The 22,429-nt window shown below is 35.1% G+C and overlaps 1 protein-coding gene across 6 annotated transcripts in view; it reads right to left on the minus strand.

The window, feature by feature from the left end:
- The window catches only part of FBXW7 (F-box and WD repeat domain containing 7), a 263,511-nt gene that overhangs the window by 17,330 nt on the left and 223,752 nt on the right, over positions 1-22,429 (minus strand). For 5 of the 6 annotated variants that reach the window (XM_037830821.1, XM_037830823.1, XM_037830820.1 and 2 more), the window contains 2 exons: positions 17,998-18,080; positions 14,840-14,981 (listed from right to left, as the gene is read on the minus strand). In XM_037830821.1, coding sequence (XP_037686749.1) covers positions 14,840-14,981; positions 17,998-18,080 — 225 coding nt within the window. Of the gene's footprint in view, positions 1-14,839; positions 14,982-17,997; positions 18,081-20,507; positions 21,095-22,429 lie in introns of those variants that run through there. The other variant, XM_037830824.1, reaches the window with a different exon arrangement.

A 22,429-nucleotide genomic window follows, 5' to 3' on the forward strand; every position in this document is an offset into this window, starting at 1 on the left:
ACTTGATTAAAATGGAGCTTTAATTAATTTTACTTGACAGCAGAATAATTTTAGTGTAAACTTCTTATTTTTCTTTGTATATTTGAATGCCTGCTTTAAAAAGATTTTTTTGGAAATGTTTATGCTTTGATATAAACATAAAGACACCTTATGTAAGCTTCTATAGTAAAAAGACAGAAAAGTCTTATAATGTATTACTACTCTATACATTCTACATGCATTAATTATTCACATTAACAGCTATTACATATATTTCTACTTCAAGGTAATATATTACAAATATGTTTAATGTTTTCTTTTTTTCAGTTAATGTTTTTTACTGTTTTAGAAAGAGAATGGAAATAGAAAAACTGTTAATTCACAGTATATAACTGTGAATAGATGGAAAATATCTTTCATCAAGGTTTTTGGGGGGTGGAGTGTGGAATGAAAAATGAAGCCAGAATAGAAGACAAATAACTAATTCAGAGCTTAGGTAAATGTTTGAAACTGTGTCAGGTAGTTCTATATATTTAAGACAAATTCCCTGACAAAAATTATGCTTGTATAGCAAAATGTTTCTAAGACTTTAAACAATATTTTAACATGAGTTAAATAAAATTAAAATTATGTTTTGACTTCAATTATATATACATTCAGCAGTATGATACTTTGTAACATATTATTGAAAGGTATATCACTGACAAAAACTAGTAATATAAACTATAACTACATAGTAAATGACATTGTTTCCACTGACCACATATATTCAACAGCTGAATTACTTAAAATCACATTTCTTACATGGTTCCAATAAAGATCTCAACCATAAAGGAGGCAGCTTTCCTCTTTCCAACCTGGATTTCTTCCCTGAAATCCAGACCTGTATATAAAATTGGTTACTCAACATCTATTCTCGGATATGTAAAAGTAAATTAACATGTCCAAAATTTATCTCCTGATTCTTCTCTACAAATCTGTACCTCCAGTCTCCCCCATTTCAGTAAATGGCAATGCCATTCTGCTAGTTACTCAGGCCCAAAACTCTGGAATTGTCCCTGACCCCTCTCCACCATCAGATGGATCTGATCCATCAACAAAATCTATGGGCTCAAACTTCAAAATATATAGACTATGACCATTACTACCCTGATCTAAGCTACCATTGTCTCTCAACTCCTAATCAGTCCCCCAGCTTCCCACCTTTGCCCTGCTAATTCTACTCTCCACACAGCAGTCAGAGTGGTGCTTTTAAAAGTAAGTCACTCTTCTGCTCAAAACCCTCTAGTAAATTCCCACTTCACTCAAAGTAAAAACCAAGGTCCTTAGGTTGGCCTACAAGGTCCTAACCATCTACTACTTCTCCTCTTATTTACTCTGCTCTAGCCATATATGCTGTTTCTGTGCCTCAGACACAAAGGCATGCTCTGCTTCAGAGCCTTTTCACTTGCTATACCCTGGAACATTCTTTCCCTATATACCTACATGACTCACCTCCTTATTTCCTTCTCTGAGACTTTCTCTGGGCAACCTTTCTAAAATTGCAAACCAGTTCCAGAATCTCTCCACCCCTTTAGACTAGAATGTAAGCTCCAAAAAAAGGGCGTTTTGTTTATTTTGATCATCGTTGTATCCAAGAACCCAGAATAGGGCCTAGCACATGATAGGTAATCAATAAATATTTGTTGAATAAATGAATGGATCCCCCAAAAGTCAGAAAACACTGCACCAATGTTCTCAAAGCTCTCTCTAGAGAGTGTTTCTAGTTTTTATATTTGATTTCTAGAGCTTGCTTGCTTAGTCTGGTTTCAAATTTTGTATACATACATGGTTTAGCAGCAAGGGAAGTATGTATTAACTTGAAAATCTTGTGGCTAATGATTATATTAAAACCGCAACAACAACAACCCACAGCAGCTTTTAATGAGGAACAGTGGAAAGAACTAAATTGAGTATCAGGAGACCCAGCTTTTAGAGGAGACACTGCTACTAATAAGGTTACAACTTAACCTCTCCAGGCTTTAGTTTTTTAATCAGCAAAAGAAAAGTGTTGGATAATTCTGATAACTATTATTTTATTTCTGTTTTGAAAATTGGTTATCCTGCAGAAGAAAACAACAAATGCACCTTCCTTTGGGTTTCATGGTAAAGTAGGTTACGTGGGAACATATTTAAGGAGATAGGAAAAACCTTCCAAGTTCAAAAAGGCTTAAAAGAAGAAAAATTTATTTTGTATACAAAATTACAAATTTGAAAATTCCCCATGGAAGTGGTATTTTATTTCAGATAATTAGAGGATACAGGTAGTGAAGAAGACTAGAAGGAATGCTGTATGGTAATCAGGGAACTGTCCCCAGAAACTCACGGTGGAAACTCACGAAAGTTCTTAATTAGTCTGAATCTCAGAGACCCCACCTGCATAATGAGGGTATTGGTCTAGACCAGTGTGGTTCCCAAATGCTGGTGGAGCAGCACAATAATCACAGGGTCCTTTAACGCACCATCAGAGAGTCTGATTCAGTAGTCAAGATGGAGCTGAGGTTTTCTGTTGTTGTTGCTGTTTTTAACAAGTAAATCATCCAGTGTTAATTCAGGTCATTCACAAACCAGAATTTGGGAACCAGTGGTCTATATGATACTCTTAGTATACCATGCAGGTATAGTATTTTATGAATGTAGGTGGTAGTGCACCTAAATTCCATATGGTAAAGAACTTGCTTTTCTAGCACCCAGCAGCAGATGGTTATCTAGTCTGAACAGTCCCACAACTGGAGTACTTACTATTTCCCAGTGTACTGTAAGTCCGCTCTAATTGTTAAGTTCAACTTTATCAAAATCGGACTCAAAATAACATGATCCAGGATTCAATTTTTGAAGAAACCAAGAATCAGCCTACTTCTTCTTATATACATTGTCTTTGAAATACTAAAAATTCTTGGTCTTCTTTAGCTAAACACATGACTTTCTTAAACTCTTTCTCATGTAACAAATTTCTTGATCACACTTTTCCAAATAGAATTGCAAAGTAATACTGAATTCATTCTCTTTTGGCACTATCCTATAAGTTTTACTATTTTATTGATTAGTAAATAAATAAGAGAAGAACTAAATAAAATAGGTAGGAGAAAATGTACAATTACTCAGTGCTGCCATAAAATTTAACTAAGTCCTTCAATAGAGTTTTTACTCCATAGCACAGAAATATTTGCTACTTAATCATTTTTAAGTATTTTGAGTATAATATCTTTTCAAAGTACATTCATAAATTTAATACAAATATACTTTGATTAAAACAGTGTTAGCTGGAGGCGGGGCAAGATGGCAGACTGGTGAGCTGTAAGTTTTAGTTACTCCTCCAGGAAAGTAGGTAAAAAGCCAGGAACTGCGTGGACTGGACACCACAGAGCAATCTGTCTTTGGGCATACTTCATACAACACTCATGAAAACGTGGAACTGCTGAGATCAGCGAAATCTGTAAGTCTTTGCGGCCAGGGGACCCGCGCCCTTCCCTGCCAGGCTCAGTCCCGGGGGAGGAGGGGCTGTCAGCTCCGGGAAGGAGAAGGGAGAACTGCAGTGGCTGCTCTTATCGGAAACTCATTCTACTGATTCAAACTCCAACCATAGATAGACTGAGACCAGACACCAGAGACTCTGAGAGCAGCCAGCCCAGCAGAGAGGAGACAGGCATAGAAAAAAAACAACACGAAAAACTCCAAAATAAAAGCAGAGGATTTTTGGAGTTCTGGTGAACACAGAAAGGGGAAGGGCCCTGAGGCGCATATGCAAATCCCGAAGAAAAGCTGATCTCTCTGCCCTGTGGACCTTTCCTTAATGGCCCTGGTTGCTTTGTCTATTAGCATTTCAATAACCCATTAGATCTCTGAGGAGGGCCGTTTTTTTTTTTTTAAATCCTTTTTTCTTTTTCTAAAACAATTACTCTAAGAAGCCCAATACAGAAAGCTTCAAAGACTTGCTATTTGGGCACGTCAAGTCAAGAGCAGAACTAAGAGAGCTCTGAGACAAAAGGCAATAATCCAGTGGCTGAGAAAATTCACTAAACAACACAACTTCCCAAGAAAAGGGGGGTGTCCGCTCACAGCCACCATCCTGGTAGACAGGAAACACTCCTGCCCATCGCCAGCCCCATAGCCCAGAGCTGCCCCAGACAACCCAGTGTGACGGAAGTGCTTCAAATAACAGGCACACACCACAAAACTGGGCATGGACATTAGCCTTCCCTGCAACCTCAGCTGAATGTCCCAGAGCTGGGAAGGTGGAGCAGTGTGAATTAACAAAGCCCCATTCAGCCATCATTTGAGCAGACTGGGAGCCTCCCTACACAGCCCAGCAGCCCAGAACTGCCCTGGGGGAACGGCACTCACCTGTGACATAGCACAGTCATCCCTCAACAGAGGACCCAGGGTGCACAGCCTGGAAGAGGGGCCCACTTGCAAGTCTCAGGAGCCATACGCCAATACCAAAGACTTGTGGGTCAGTGGCAGAGTCAAACTGTGGCAGGACTGAACTGAAGGATTAGACTATTGCAGCAGCTTTAAAACTCTAGGATCATCAGGGAGATTTGATTGTTAGGGCCACCCCCCCTCCCCGACTGCCCAGAAACACGCCCCACATACAGGGCAGGCAACACCAACTACACACACAAGCTTGGTACACCAATTGGGCCCCACAAGACTCACTCCCCCACTCACCAAAAAGGCTAAGCAGGGGAGAACTAGCTTGTGGAGAACAGGTGGCTCATGGACGCCACCTCCTGGTTAGTTAGAGAAAGTGTACTCCACGAAGCTGTAGATCTGATAAATTAGAGATAAGGACTTCAATAGGTCTACAAACCCTAAAAGAACCCTATCAAGTTCAGCAAATGCCACGAGGCCAAAAACAACAGAAAATTATAAAGCATATGAAAAAACCAGACGATATGGATAACCCAAGCCCAAGCACCCAAATCAAAAGACCAGAAGAGACACAGCACCTAGAACAGCTACTCAAAGAACTAAAGATGAACAATGAGACCATAGTACGGGATATGAAGGAAATCAAGAAGACCCTAGAAGAGCATAAAGAAGACATTGCAAGACTAAATAAAAAAATGGATGATCTTATGGAAATTAAAGAAACTGTTGACCAAACTAAAAAGATTCTGGACACTCATAGTACAAGACTAGAGGAAGTTGAACAACGAATCAGTGACCTGGAAGATGACAGAATGGAAAATGAAAGCATAAAAGAAAGAATGGGGAAAAAAATTGAAAAAATTGAAATGGACCTCAGGGATATGATAGATAATATGAAACGTCCGAATATAAGACTCATTGGTGTCCCAGAAGGGGAAGAAAAGGGTAAAGGTCTAGGAAGAGTATTCAAAGAAATTGTTGGGGAAAACTTCCCAAATCTTCTAAACAACATAAATACACAAATCATAAATGCTCAGCGAACTCCAAATAGAATAAATCCAAAAAAACCCACTCCGAGACATATACTGATCACACTGTCAAACAGAAAAGAAGGAGCAAGTTCTGAAAGCAGCAAGAGAATAGCAATTCACCACATACAAAGGAAACAGCATAAGACTAAGTAGTGACTACTCAGCAGCCACCATGGAGGCAAGAAGGCAGTGGCACGATATATTTAAAATTCTGAGTGAGAAGAATTTCCAGCCAAGAATACTTTATCCAGCAAAGCTCTCCTTCAAATTTGAGGGAGAGCTTAAATTTTTCACAGACAAAGAAATGCTGAGAGAATTTGCTAACAAGAGACCTGCCCTACTGGAGATACTAAAGGGAGCCCTACAGACAGAGAAACAAAGACAGGACAGAGAGACTTGGAGAAAGGTTCAGTACTAAAGAGATTCGGTATGGGTACAATAAAGGATATTAATAGAGAGGGGGAAAAATATGGCAAACATAAACCAAAGGATAAGATGGCCGATTCAAGAAATGCCTTCACGGTTTTAACGTTGAATGTAAATGGATTAAACTCCCCAATTAAAAGATATAGATTCGCAGAATGGATCAAAAAAAATGAACCATCAATATGTTGCATACAAGAGACTCATCTTAGACACAGGGACACAAAGAAACTGAAAGTGAAAGGATGGAAAAAAATATTTCATGCAAGCTACAGCCAAAAGAAAGCAGGTGTAGCAATATTAATCTCAGATAAAATAGACTTCAAATGCAGGGATGTTTTGAGAGACAAAGAAGGCCACTACATACTAATAAAAGGGGCAATTCAGCAAGAAGAAATAACAATCTTAAATGTCTATGCACCCAATCAAGGTGCCACAAAATACATGAGAGAAACACTGGCAAAACTAAAGGAAGCAATTGATGTTTCCACAATAATTGTGGGAGACTTCAACACATCACTCTCTCCTATAGATAGATCAACCAGACAGAAGACCAATAAGGAAATTGAAAACCTAAACAATCTGATAAATGAATTAGATTTAACAGACATCTACAGGACATTACATCCCAAATCACCAGCATACACATACTTTTCTAGTGCTCACGGAACTTTCTCCAGAATAGATCATATGCTGGGACATAAAACAAGCCTCAATAAATTTAAAAAGATTGAAATTATTCAAAGCACATTCTCTGACCACAGTGGAATACAATTAGAAGTCAATAACCATCAGAGACTTAGAAAATTCACAAATACCTGGAGGTTAAACAACACACTCCTAAACAATCAGTGGGTTAAAGAAGAAATAGCAAGAGAAATTGCTAAATATATAGAGACGAATGAAAATGAGAACACAACATACCAAAACCTATGGGATGCAGCAAAAGCAGTGCTGAGGGGGAAATTTATAGCACTAAACGCATATATTAAAAAGGAAGAAAGAGCCAAAATGAAAGAACTAATGGATCAACTGAAGAAGCTAGAAAATGAACAGCAAACCAATCCTAAACCAAGTACAAGAAAAGAAATCACAAGGATTAAAGCAGAAATAAATGACATAGAGAACAAAAAAACAATAGAGAGGATAAATATCACCAAAAGTTGGTTCTTTGAGAAGATCAACAAGATTGACAAGCCCCTAGCTAGACTCACAAAATCAAAAAGAGAGAAGACCCATATAAACAAAATAATGAATGAAAAAGGTGACATAACTGCAGATCCTGAAGAAATTAAAAAAATTATAAGAGGATATTATGAACAACTGTATGGCAACAAACTGGATAATGTAGAAGAAATGGACAATTTCCTGGAAACATATGAACAACCTAGACTGACCAGAGAAGAAATAGAAGACCTCAACCAACCCATCACAAGCAAAGAGATCCAATCAGTCATCAAAAATCTTCCCACAAATAAATGCCCAGGGCCAGATGGCTTCACAGGGGAATTCTACCAAACTTTCCAGAAAGAACTGACACCAATCTTACTCAAACTCTTTCAAAACATTGAAGAAAATGGAACACTACCTAACTCATTTTATGAAGCTAACATCAATCTAATACCAAAACCAGGCAAAGATGTTACAAAAAAGGAAAACTACCGGCCAATCTCCCTAATGAATATAGATGCAAAAATCCTCAACAAAATACTTGCAAATCGAATCCAAAGACACATTAAAAAAATCATACACCATGACCAAGTGGGGTTCATTCCAGGCATGCAAGGATGGTTCAACATAAGAAAAACAATCAATGTATTACAACACATTAAAAACTCGAAAGGGAAAAATCAATTGATCATCTCAATAGATGCTGAAAAAGCATTTGACAAAATCCAACATCCCTTTTTGATAAAAACACTTCAAAAGGTAGGAATTGAAGGAAACTTCCTCAACATGATAAAGAGCATATATGAAAAACCCACAGCCAGCATAGTACTCAATGGTGAGAGACTGAAAGCCTTCCCTCTAAGATCAGGAACAAGACAAGGATGCCCGCTGTCACCACTGTTATTCAACATTGTGCTGGAAGTGCTAGCCAGGGCAATCCGGCAAGACAAAGAAATAAAAGGCATCCAAATTGGAAAAGAAGAAGTAAAACTGTCATTGTTTGCAGATGATATGATCTTATATCTAGAAAACCCTGAGAAATCAACGATACACCTACTAGAGCTAATAAACAAATTTAGCAAAGTAGCGGGATACAAGATTAATGCACATAAGTCAGTAATGTTTCTATATGCTAGAAATGAACAAACTGAAGTGACACTCAAGAAAAAGATACCATTTTCAATAGCAACTAAAAAAATCAAGTACCTAGGAATAAACTTAACCAAAGATGTAAAAGACCTATACAAAGAAAACTACATAACTCTACTAAAAGAAATAGAAGGGGACCTTAAAAGATGGAAAAATATTCCATGTTCATGGATAGGAAGGCTAAATGTCATTAAGATGTCAATTCTACCCAAACTCATCTACAGATTCAATGCAATCCCAATCAAAATTCCAACAACCTACTTTGCAGACTTGGAAAAGCTAGCTATCAAATTTATTTGGAAAGGGAAGATGCCTCGAATTGCTAAAGACACTCTAAAAAAGAAAAACGAAGTGGGAGGACTTACACTCCCTGACTTTGAAGCTTATTATAAAGCCACAGTTGCCAAAACAGCATGGTACTGGCACAAAGATAGACATATAGATCAATGGAATCGAATTGAGAATTCAGAGATAGACCCTCAGATCTATGGCCGACTGATCTTTGATAAGGCCCCCAAAGTCACCGAACTGAGCCATAATGGTCTTTTCAACAAATGGGGCTGGGAGAGTTGGATATCCATATCCAAAAGAATGAAAGAGGACCCCTACCTCACCCCCTACACAAAAATTAACTCAAAATGGACCAAAGATCTCAATATAAAAGAAAGTACCATAAAACTCCTAGAAGATAATGTAGGAAAACATCTTCAAGACCTTGTATTAGGAGGCCACTTCCTAGACTTTACACCCAAAGCACAAGCAACAAAAGAGAAAATAGATAAATGGGAACTCCTCAAGCTTAGAAGTTTCTGCACCTCAAAGGAATTTCTCAAAAAGGTAAAGAGGCAGCCAACTCAATGGGAAAAAATTTTTGGAAACCATGTATCTGACAAAAGACTGATATCTTGCATATACAGAGAAATCCTACAACTCAATGACAATAGTACAGACAGCCCAATTATAAAATGGGCAAAAGATATGAAAAGACAGTTCTCTGAAGAGAAAATACAAATGGCCAAGAAACACATGAAAAAATGTTCAGCTTCACTAGCTATTAGAGAGATGCAAATTAAGACCACAATGAGATACCATCTAACACTGGTTAGAATGGCTGCCATTAAACAAACAGGAAACTACAAATGCTGGAGGGGATGTGGAGAAATTGGAACTCTTATTCATTGTTGGTGGGACTGTATAATGGTTCAGCCACTCTGGAAGTCAGTCTGGCAGTTCCTTAGAAAACTAGATATAGAGCTACCATTCGATCCAGCGATTGCACTTCTCGGTATATACCCGGCAGATCGGAAAGCAGTGACACGAACAGATATCTGCACGCCAATGTTCATAGCAGCATTATTCACAATTGCCAAGAGATGGAAACAACCCAAATGTCCTTCAACAGATGAGTGGATAAATAAAATGTGGTATATACACACGATGGAATACTACGCGGCAGTAAGAAGGAACGATCTGGTGAAACATATGACAACATGGATGAACCTTGAAGACATAATGCTGAGCGAAATAAGCCAGGCACAAAAAGAGAAATATTATATGCTACCACTAATGTGAACTTTGAAAAATGTAAAACAAATGGTTTATAATGTAGAATGTAGGGGAACTAGCAGTAGAGAGCAATTAAGGAAGGGGGAACAATAATCCAAGAAGAACAGATAAGCTATTTAACGTTCTGGGGATGCCCAGAAATGACTATGGTCTGTTAATTTCTGATGGATGTAGTAGGAACAAGTTCACTGAAATGTTGCTATATTATGTAACTTTCTTGGGGTAAAGTAGGAACATGTTGGAAGTTAAGCAGTTATCTTAGGTTAGTTGTCTTTTTCTTACTCCCTTGTTATGGTCTCTTTGAAATGTTCTTTTACTGTATGTTTGTTTTCTTTTTAACTTTTTTTTTCATACAGTTGATTTAAAAAAGAAGGGAAAGTTAAAAAAAAAAAAAAAAAGAAAAGAAAAGGAAAAAAAAAGATGTAGTGCCCCCTTGAGGAGCCTGTGGAGAATGCAGGGGTATTCGCCTACCCCACCTCCATGGTTGCTAACATGACCACAGACATAGGGGACTGGTGGTTTGATGGTTGAGCCCTCTACCATAAGTTTTACCCTTGGGAAGACGGTTGCTGCAAAGGAGAGGCTAGGCCTCCCTATATTTGTGCCTAAGAGTCTCCTCCTGAATGCCTCTTTGTTGCTCAGATGTGGCCCTCTCTCTCTGGCTAAGCCAACTTGAAAGGTGAAATCACTGCCCTCCCCTCTACGTGGGATAAGACACCCAGGGGAGTGAATCTCCCTGGCAACGTGGAATATGACTCCCGGGGAGGAATGTAGACCCGGCATCGTGGGATGGAGAACATCTTCTTGACCAAAAGGGGGATGTGAAAGGAAATGAAATAAGCTTCAGTGGCAGAGAGATTCCAAAACGAGCCGAGAGATCACTCTGGTGGGCACTCTTACGCACACTTTAGACAACCTTTTTTAGGTTCTAAAGAATTGGGGTAGCTGGTGGTGGATACCTGAAACTATGAAACTACAACCCAGAACCCATGAATCTCGAAGACAGTTGTATAAAAATGTAGCTTATGAGGGGTGACAATGGGATTGGGAATGCCATAAGGACCAAACTCCACTTTGTCTAGTTTATGGATGGATGTGTAGAAAAGTAGGGGAAGGAAACAAACAGAAAAAGGTACCCAGTGTTCTTTTTTACTTCAATTGCTCTTTTTCACTCTAATTATTATTCTTGTTATTTTTGTGTGTGTGCTAATGAAGGTGTCAGGGATTGATTTAGGTGATGAATGTACAACTATGTAATGGTACTGTAAACAATCGAAAGTACAATTTGTTTTGTATGACTGCGTGGTATGTGAATATATCTCAATAAAATGATGATAAAAAAAAAAAAACAAAACAGTGTTAGCTATAAACATTTATACAATGCTAAAGTTCTTCTACATCCTTTATCTTTGATCCTCATAGCAATACTGTGAAGCTAGTGCTAATAGCCCTTTTTTAGACCTGAGAAAACTGAGGCTCACAAACATAGTTTCTTGACTAAGGGAGGAAAGCAGCATTTATTGAGTATCCACTATATTTCCAAGCATGATTTTAAACATATTTACATATTTTCTCACTTTTGACAACCTTTTAATATTATATCCATTTTACAGAGGATGAAAATAAAGGTAAGGGTGGTTATACAGTATCAACAAAATTACCAAGTTACTAAGAGGCAAAGTCAGAATTTGAACTAGGAGTTTCATTTCCTAAATCATATGGGCTTCTCATTATATCAGGATGCCTCTGAATATGAATTTCAACATAAAAGGATGTTAATGTCATTGATGTCTTTACCTATTCTGAAAATATCAAGTGAAAAACCAAATGTTAACATAAAAATGACATAAACAAACAAAAGACCAACCCTCTCCCCACAAGTTAACTATCTGAAGCATCAATTTCGCTGCCAAAGAAGTATAATCAATGGCTACTGAAAATTCAAACAGTACAAAATTCCTGTTTTTTGTTTTTGTCTTTAATCTGCATTTCTACTGTGCAGTGACATTGTTTCAATTTCCTTTTATCCAAAATGGTATATCATTTATTCTCATTCAATTTATAAATTGAGTACAAAGTACTTTGTCAACATAGATAGAGTTGAACCCAAACAATGCTGTATCACTGCCTTAGGGGCAATAGCAGAACAGTAAGGGTAAAAGCTCTCCATTTTGCTTGTTAAGCAACAAAAAAGTCACCAATAATGCCCCCAACAGCATATATTTGTAGAAATCATGCCAGTTTAATTATCCCTCAACTATACCACATAGGTCATCTCCCATTCTTTACAATGAAGTTATATCTTTCTACAAGTTAGGCATTAAAACATCATAAGCCTTTAGGCAAGTGATTCATTTTTAGTTACTTTGGCACCAACCATGAAAATAAAGGGCAATGCACAGAAATGAAACCCTGGGTGTGTCACAGACAGACATGGCACTCAAAGGATTAAAGTCCTGATCTACCTTTTCAGTTGACCTTCTGCTACTAGTAAGTTTCTTTGTTATAGAATATTGATCTGGGAAAAAAAATTAAGAGTAATACTATACCTGCAGGGATAATTCTACATGTTATTCCTGTTAACTATGAACAAGTTTTCTTCACAGTAATTATTTTTCACATGAAAAAGCAATCAAATAGACCTTTTCACAGACCAAAAGCTAGCCTGACATATCTTATTGAATTTCACTGATTCTAAGAAATAAGCTGGATTGTTTTTTTTTTTACAATTAACATATCTGAAATTGGGATGCATCTAACAATCTATGGTATCTTAGATTTCATGAAATACTGTATGTGGTAACATTTTGACATTTCATTAAGAAAAACATGTATTAGCTAAACCAGTAAACACTGTACAAAGGACTCCCTAAGATACAGCAAAATACAGCACAACTGCCCCCTATTATAGATCAATATTAGATCTCTTAGAATTGGGAAATATCTTAATGGCTAGCAAATAGTAGTTTGGTACTCTTAAAACATTGAAAAAAAAATGGGCCCATACCACATACAAAACAAATCTTACTCTGGACTAACTTCTGAGAAGAAATAAACCTTTTCATAGGAAACAACAATTTTGGAGTATGTCTACAATGACAATAATTCAAACTAGTATCAATAGTGTAATTTTCTATTATGTAGGTATTTTCTTATAAAAATGAAACGAAATCAGCTTTTTACTCTATTCTCAGGTGCTGTGTACCCACACTATATGCATCTAAATGTCACAACACACTCCCACATCCCCATCTCCTTGTCTTAATCAGAGGTGATCTAAAAATCTTTAAAGTATTTCTTTAACACTACATAAACATCTGAGTTTTATTTTCACCTCTTATTAATGGATACATTCATTTTTTAAAAAAGGATGTGACAAAATAAAAAATTTAGAATTCTGATGACATGCACAGGAAAAAATGTAAATTAATGAACATTAAAAAAAAAATCATGAACCTGATATTAAACAAAACAAAACAAAACAAAACAGGGGGAGGGCAGGGGGAAAGGCAAGTTTAAGCAACAAATGACTATGGAAATGAAAACAAAAATTCATTTTAATAACTTCCATTCCTTCTAACGCAGAAATTCTCAACCTCAGCACTACTGACATTTTGGGGCAGACAACTCTTCACAGGAGGTTGTTCTTTACAAGGCCTCTACCCACTAGATGCTAGTAGTTTTGCCCTACCCACCAAAAATGTCTCAAGATGTTTTTGTCTCAGCCAGGGAAAAGTCAGCCCTGGTTGAGAATTACTGCTCTAACTTTTCAGCTATCAACTGAAAAAAAGGTTATCCTAGTTCTTCTGAAATTACCTGGAGGGTGATTTTAAATTCCTTTAAAAGCAACATTATTCCAAGTTGAATTTTCCAGCTACAGAAGAAAAACATTGGGACATTGGTTTTTGCCTAGGTATTTAAAATATTAGGATTTACATAAATGGACATCTCACAAATCTGAAATACCAAATAAAGTCAAAGTATCTTCTTTTTTCCAAACATATTCCCTTAGCGTTCATAAAATACCCAAGCATTCATGCAGCCAGAGGTAAATGAAACATATTCATTTTATATTAGAGTATGTTAGCTATTATGACAGATACCTTTACTTTATAATATATATATATTATTTATTATTTGCAAAAAATTATTAACTGACTGCTTAATACATGCCAGCTACTTTGCTAAACACTCAATTTATGTGCATTATCTCACTGGAAGAAGAGAAAAATGAATTAAATATCACAATTATTATATATTATAAAATTCATAATATTCAAGTTTTTGTTGTAGCCCATCTTCCCAATACACTTTCAAAGAATTCGAAGTGCTAGTAAAATACAGTAATCTGAATTTCACCACAATAAGCCACACACAAGCATGGCACTGATGACAAGAAGCTGCATCAACTCTTTGAGGCTACTGGGTATGGATGGGTAAGTTACCACCAGACTGACTAGCAAAGTGCTCACATTATTCCTAAAGGCCTAACGTCCCAGCAATGCGGTTTAGAAACGAGTATATTCAGCAACCCCACAGATCCAAACATAAAGAAGAAAAGGAAGAAAGATCTTATTTAAGAAACAATAAAAAAATTCAAATGCAATCACATAAAATAAGCATTAACTTTGTTAATCATCAAACTTAAAAATTAAAATAAGCTCCCTTATTTTTTATGGGATTTTAATGGAAATATACGTCACATAGCATAAAATTGACCATTTTAAAGTACGTACTTCAGTAGTTTCCAGCATACCCATCATGCTGTGCAACCATCACCATTATCCAATTCCAGAACACTTCTATTATCCCAAAAAGAAACCTTGTAACTGCTAGCAGTGAATCTCAATTTCCCCCACCCCATCCCATGGCAACCACTAATTTACTTCCTATCTCTAGGGATTTGCCTATTTTAGACATTTCATATAAATGGAATCATACAATATGTGGTCTTTTGTGCTGGCTTCTTTCACTTAGCATAATATTTTCAAGGTTTATCCATAGTGTGGCATGTAACAGCACTTCATTCCTTTTCATGGATGAATCATCCCTTAATTTTTGCAGCAAGTTAAGTGAAGCATTTCAAGTATTGTGTTTAGACATGTCACCTGAAACATTTTCAGCCATTCCTGGAGGCCTGTAGGTGGCTGGACAGATGTAATTCGGCGTCGTTGTTGCCCTTGGCCATTGGCTGCTCTCAGGTCCCCAAAAGTTGTTGGTGTTGCTGAACATGGTACAAGCCCAGTGGTACTACAGAAAATAGCAAGGATACATATTTATTGAGAATAAAAGGCTCTAGTTTAATAAGGAGAATGATGATCTGGTATATTTCGAACATCATTCCATTTATTACTTTTACTTGCAATATTATTCCCAGAAATCAGGGGTCCACAAAACCTACTTTGCTATTCTTAGAGTTAGTTTACTCCTTCCTACATAATCACCTGTTATTATCCTTGTAATGACAGAATCTCCCTGGCAAAATTGCAAGTCTTTCATACAAATAATATGAAATATTTATTTTATTTCATACAAATAATACTAAAATATTTCCTTAAAACATTCAGGTCCCACTTCTCCTAAGACTAGTCCTCACTGACATAAAAAAAAAAGTTAAATCTTACCAATTCTTTAAAAAAAAAAACTCAGCTGTAGAACTAGTGTGTTCGAATGTTTTGGATTTCACTAATCACATTTTTCCTTAAGTTTGCTCCAGATACTTTATGTAACTTATAATAATAATTCATTTCTCTCCAATTTTCTATTGCTTTTCATAAACCTTAACCTAGGTATCTGACGAGAACAAGCCTTGATTAGAAATGTTGTATTTATGCAAATAGGTTAGTACTGAGAACTTATTTATTATAGGCAAAATTAAATAAAATGAGATCATCTAAACATTTTTATCTAATAATTTGAGCCTTGAGATAGTTAAAAAACAAAACCAAACCAAACCTGACAATTCAATTCTATCTGCCACTAATAAAATGAGAGTAAGGTCTATCTCTAAAGTTGTCTAACTCTCCTAAAAATGACTAATTAATAGCAGAAAGAATATAAGTATGTTGCTAACATATTTAACTTTCACTTTCCAATTTCAGTGTCCAATTAAATTATGTAAACCCAAGGTAAGTAGTTAACATCTCTACTTCAGAGACATTTGGGAAAAAAGGAGCAGGAAGGTTCAGTTAACAAAATTTCATCTGTAAAGTAATCCTTAATTCACTGAGCTATGATAATACAGTGTTTTAAAATACAAAGAATAGACATAAATTGTATCACAACGGCCAAGTAGCAAGTTCTGATAAATTACTAATGATAAAACTCCTCTGATTTTTTTTCTGTCTGGTACATCTCTTTATTTTACTAAAACAATGTCTCCATCACTATATTTTACAGAAAAATCTTCATGTCCACCCCCCTTCCTTTTAAAATCTTTTTCTAAGGCAATTTCTAACATTTAACAATTAAATCAATTTTTTTTCTTTCAAATTTCAAGGGAAGGTCCCATTTTCTTTTTTCCAAAACGAAGAATATGCTTATAGCCTAAATTTTCTAAGAAAAAATAATGAGAAATCATAGTTTTATCTCATTAGAAAATCTATCATAAATATTACAAAACATCAGTTATGTACCTTATTAACTGACAAATTCTCCAAAAATACATAGGATTAAATATGTTGTTTGCTTTAGTAATAAATAATAAATACAGTTAATGCAATATAATATAATAAATATGATTTCATTTTTCTTAAGATAGTAAAAGGCCAAAAATTCAACTTTTGCCTCGTCAGTTGTTTTTCCAATATAAAAAGTGAGCAACTAAAGAAAAATTTTACTAAAATGTGTCCTATATTAAAATATCAGCACTCACTTATAAGCTGCATCAAAAACAACTGAACAATTTTATAATTTGGACCTGGCATCAACTCTTACTAACAGAATACAAACAAAATAATATAGTTTATCAAATAAATACTACTCAAATAGCACATTTCAAAAATTAAACTCGACTTTCTCATCCAAGAAATACTTTATCAGGCTACAAGGAAAAAGCAAAAAAGAGAATAGTTTCACTTTTCTCTCTATCACTCCACACCCTCTGGTGGAAGTGCAAAAAAACAGTGAAATTGTCAAAAGGCAAGGAGTAAGAAGGAGGAGAAACAATTAACATGGGTAAATCCCACTGTAAAGCATTTCCTGAATAACTAAGAGATAGCTTTTATTTTCTCTTCTGTATCATCTCTGTGTTTTTTAATGTAAAACTATTCTAATTATTATGGTTTCTAAATTTCATAGAAGATAATTAGAAAGAAACAGTTTCCACAACTGAATGAAATAAAAATAAACTGTTTCCATGAAAAAGAGACGTAATATGTAACAATGCTCAATCAAAAAAATTACATCTGAGAAATGTTCATTTTACAGCATCTTATAAAATAAAAATAAGTTTAAGTCAAAATGTTCTAGGACAAAAGAAGAAATGCTGGAAACATGGAGTGCTTATGGTTTATATAGATAACTTCTAACCGGTTATTCAAAGAAGTGAAAATTATGCAAAAAAGGGCAAAAACTCAAGATAATTTTCTCATTAATTTTTAAAATGCCACATTCCAAATGACATCCAAAGCCTTTTTTAATTGGCTGGATACCAGATATTGTGCTTAAGTTAGCCTAATTAGTGTGAGAGTGGGAAAAGTTTTATACTGATGCAAAATCCAAAAATGATGGAATGAAGCAGGAAACAAGACAATTGTATTTAGTTGTTATGGAAACTATTCAACTGGTATAGAAACGTATGTGTTAAAAACATAAGATCTACCAAACAAATAAAAGGGGATTTCTAATACAGTAATTGTGAGGTATATTTCACTGCTAAAAAAATGTATCTTCAATTTTGCATATATAAATATCCATTGTAGAACAGCTGTTGCTATAGTAACAAAACACATTTAGTCATATTCACATTGTAGGGATTACTTTTTAGAATTCCTTAAAAATTGTGATTTAATAATGTGTTTATAAGAGAACTTCTGCTTGTATCTCACTTAGTATATTAGTAAAATATAAAGTCATAATGGTAGTCCTCCTTCCCCTTACTTAAAATGATATATTTCTTAATTTTCAGTGGTCTCAAAGTGTGTCAGCCAACAGTACTAGAGACATTATTATTCTATAAGAATAAACTGAAGGAAAAGCTTCAAGAACCAACTCTTTAAAGAAATGTGAGAATCACATGAGAACCAATTACTATCGTTAATATTACCTTGTATATTCTGAGACTTTGCATGGTTTCTTTCCCAAAGAAAAAGAACGGACCTCAGAACCATGGTCTAATTTTCTTTTCATCTATAAAGTAAGACAAATAAGATATGTTTTTACAAAAAAAATCACCTGTCCAACTATCAAATTTAAATTAGCATTGGTAATATTGAAAAAAATATTAAATTTTCACATGCCCACAATGTTAATTAGGCACAATCAATTAAGACAGAAATAAATGTTTCACAGTTTCTTCTATTAGTTCTACTTTGTTTTACTCTTAACAAGCCTGAAAAGATGGATTCCCCCCCCCCTAATATTTTGTCCAAAAGAACAGTATATGGTGATTTAAAAATTGGTACATCATATATACTTCCTTGAGAATATACCTCACAGGCTTTCCAGTTTAATAACCAATATAAGGAAAATCTCATGTTAATACACACAGAAAAGAACCATATTTAACATGCCTTCCTCACTGATCTTCATTTTTCTTTAAAAACATATTTGAAGAAAGGAAAGCAACAACAAAATTCAAAATTTCAAAATCAGAACTAAGAACTGAAGTAACTTAAATTGATGTTAACTTAAAGCACACATATTACTAAAAAAGGGTGAAGAGAACAATGTAAATATGTAAAGTAATCTTGAATAATGATTACAAAAAGGCACAAGCAAGTAATATGGGCAATGAAGACAGTAAATGAAAATTAAATCCATGAGAAATCTGGAGATGGTATAATAAAGCTGGGGAAAAAAACCCACAAATGGATATATACATAGAATATAGCTCTACTGACAGATACCCACTCAGGACAAAATATTCTAACTTGAAAAGCAACAAGGATGATGAAAAATTTAAAAAGAACGAGTCATGCCTCTTTATAATGTATATCTAACATCTACAGTTTTTAAAGTGTTTTATTATGGTATATATTATTATGGTGTGGTATATGTTACATTGTAAATATGAGAATTGTACTGTCAATATTAAAATTGAAATATTTATTTCTATATTTCACTATTGGTTAGCTGAGGTCATCTGATTGTACATATATTTTAAAACCAGAATATGAGATATGATAAGTTTCAACTTTTTCTATTTCAACAACCCCTCTCAGATTTGTGTCTGCTATTTAATTACAGTATTACTGCAGGTTATGGGGGAAAAAAATCTCAGAGTGATAGATAGCTATTCTCATTTTTATAATAAGGTGAAAGTCCTTGCTTTGCAGCAGCCTTATTTTCCTACTTATTGCCTCACATGAGAGCATAACACAGCATGCTACAATATAAATACTAAAGAGAACCAAAGAGACTCTAAAAATCTTTTTGTACCACATTATGGATAATAAAGAGTATGTTTTTATCATTGTGCAAAGTCTTACAAAATACAGTGACAATCATGATATTAGGGGCTAGAGGTGAGGTTACGACAAGCTCATCCACAATTTACAGCTTACTTCATGATATACCTACTGGAAAGAAATGGAATTGGTCTTATTTCATCCCTTCAGAAGTTTCTACACTCATTAAATTGTTTTAAAGTAATTTCTCTCAAAACCACTATTGTTCTTCTCCAAATAATTTTACTGAAAAGCAAAAATAAATATAAAAGCTCCTATATATAAGTAGGTAGCCACGTGCTTACATGTATATAAATTATACACAAACACAAGCAAATGAATCCATCAGGAAGGTAGGTCAATACTGATCACTTAAAAACCTAGTTTTTTGATAACTTCCACAGATTCTTATTTTCCTAATTATTATGAAAAACTTTGATATTGGTTTTAAATAAGTTTACAATAGTGGCTTTCAGAACTTCCCAGGATATCTTGTAAATACATTAGTGCAAATGCTATTTGGCACTGAAAGAAAACTTTATTTCCATCTTAGAAATCCTCCAATGCATAAAAATGCCCAAAATGTATAAAGGAAATTATTAAGGATTATCATTTTTAAAATATTTTATAAAATAATGTACCTTCTTTATGACTATAGAAGAAGTCTTTTAAATATTATATTGTGTATTGAAAATACTGACTTCAGAACCAAAAATTAATTCTGCAGGTTTTTGAGGCGCATAGAAAGTAAATGTGATTTCTTTAAGTATAAACCTCAATACTTTGGCAAATCGACATTTTAATAAAAGCCAGCTAAAGAAAAACGTATGTAAGGTATAAGAAAATTGAAGACAAAAATGTTCACTAAAAGCCAACTAAGGGTAGAGTATTTCCAGGTCAGCATTAACAGAGCCAGATTTCTAAAGTCTGAATATATTTTTAGTGAAAAATTATCAGATTAAAATATACCTTTTATTTTCAATTTAAATCTTTTCATAGTTTATGTTGTCATTCCATTATTTGCTTACATTCACAAAACAGAATACCATATATCCAGCACCCACCAAAATTAGAGGATACTGCAGCCATCTCTGATGATACAGATTTTCCTGCTCAGGCAGGCACACACACACAATCACACAACACAGGAAGAAAACAGATTACTTACTTTGTAAAAAATCATTTTTAATGTGCCGTAGAAACCCATATTTTCTGTATTTTTCCCCTTCAATGATTCTGTGCCCCCGTATGTCCGGCCGGTTGGCAGTCTCTGACAATACAAACCCTTTTCAGGCAGGTATGTCACAGATTCTAATGTGGACATGCTCAGGCACGTCAGAAAAGGAAGATTAGGGAGCAGAACCGGCAACAAAACTCCACAGTAAAAGCAAATGCAGCTCAGTATCAAAACGCTTCTCAGGACACACATACATACATGCAGCTTGACTGAGGAGAACTCGAGGGAATAATGAGAGAGAACAGAGAAGATTATTGGAGGAGACTATGCCCTGTCAAAGCCTTGACTGAACAGATTCCTCCCTCAGCAGCAGAGGGATCAGATTACATCTTCCCTTGAACACAGAATGGTGCAGTCCAGGATTCAGCAATGCAGACTGCACATCAATTATATGGTGATCCGCTCCAGGGAACCCGTAAGCACACAACGCACTGAACAGAGGCAGGACGTGGGCAGCAAATGAGATCGCCCCCACACAAGAGCCCCCACCCTCTTCAAACTTTTAGATTATTTTTGTATTTTGTGAAACCTGCATTCTTGAAGAGTTTGAAGTAGCAAGCAACATTTCCAAAAATAAGTCTTTTTGGAAACATTTTGAAATGGTATATATCTTCATATGGTCCCCCCAAAAAAGGCAAAGCAGGCTATTTTCACTAACTGTCATCCTATTTTAGTCCTGCAACAGACTGATCAGATTTTTCAAGTAATGTGGATGATAGAAAATGGACAATCCCAAAGGGAGAAATGAAATCTTTGTAGGGGTAGGATGGGGGTGAGGGGGGTTGGTGATGGGGGTGGTGGTGTGGTCCTAACAACAAAGTAAACCGGTCTGGAGGATATAGCATTTGCAGAAATTATGTAACATAAGTTATATTCCAACCTGCATATATTTGTTGTATTATGATATAATGAAAACGTTCCATTTACTTCTCCATTTTATTCTTTTTAAACATAGTCATTATCACGAAAATTACATCACACCCCATCAATCCTTACTAATCAAAAGAATGGCTTTTTAAGATTAACAAACAAGTTTATCTAAGTGCATAAAGTTTGTCTGCAAGGTGCCATTTTCTCCAAAGGGAGTAAAAACTGTGTTTATTGCAGAGTCTTACTTTTATTTGTTAACCTAACTGAGTAAATTAGGAGGCACTGGACTTCTACCTCCAAAAGCATTTGGACAATTTGTATTGCTTATTATTAAAAAGGCATTTTACATAATAATAAAGGTACCAAAATTTGCCTGAAGGCAATCTATTTCTTAAAATGACTACAACACAAATCTAGACATTTCATCTTGCAACTTTCTGTACAGCTTCAGAGGCAATTATAAGATTCCTTGGACTAGAAAGACCCATTATTAAGGGTTTAGTTAATTAATTCCTACCCACCCCATTAAAATTCTTCATTACAAGTAAACTGTGTGCCTAAAGTTATTTAAAGCACTTAAAAAATTTCTTTAGGAAAAAAGAAATACTATCTGAACTTACTACATTTTAATACTCTTTGCCATGGTAGTAATTGACTTTTTTAGGAAAATTTACCTTTATGACTAAGACACTGAATCATTACATGTCTTTTACTTTAAAACATAAGTTAATCTAAAATTTTACAAAGACGTTCATCTTGGGTCTTCTCTTGGAAATTATATTCTACTACTATCTTTTAAACATTTCTTATCTGGCACTTAAATTAATTCTTACCCTCAGTAACAATATATACTTGCACCCAGCAGAAGTTTCTTTTCTAAAAAAAAAAAAAACAAAACAGCTCATTTCCAAGGAAAATTAGACAGCCTTCAGAGCACCCATGATTTAAGGAAAAAAAAAATTGTTTTTTTTTCCTCCTGCTCT

This window comes from Choloepus didactylus, chromosome 3 (assembly GCF_015220235.1).
Source record: "Choloepus didactylus isolate mChoDid1 chromosome 3, mChoDid1.pri, whole genome shotgun sequence".
NCBI classification, from domain to species: Eukaryota; Metazoa; Chordata; class Mammalia; order Pilosa; family Megalonychidae; genus Choloepus; species Choloepus didactylus.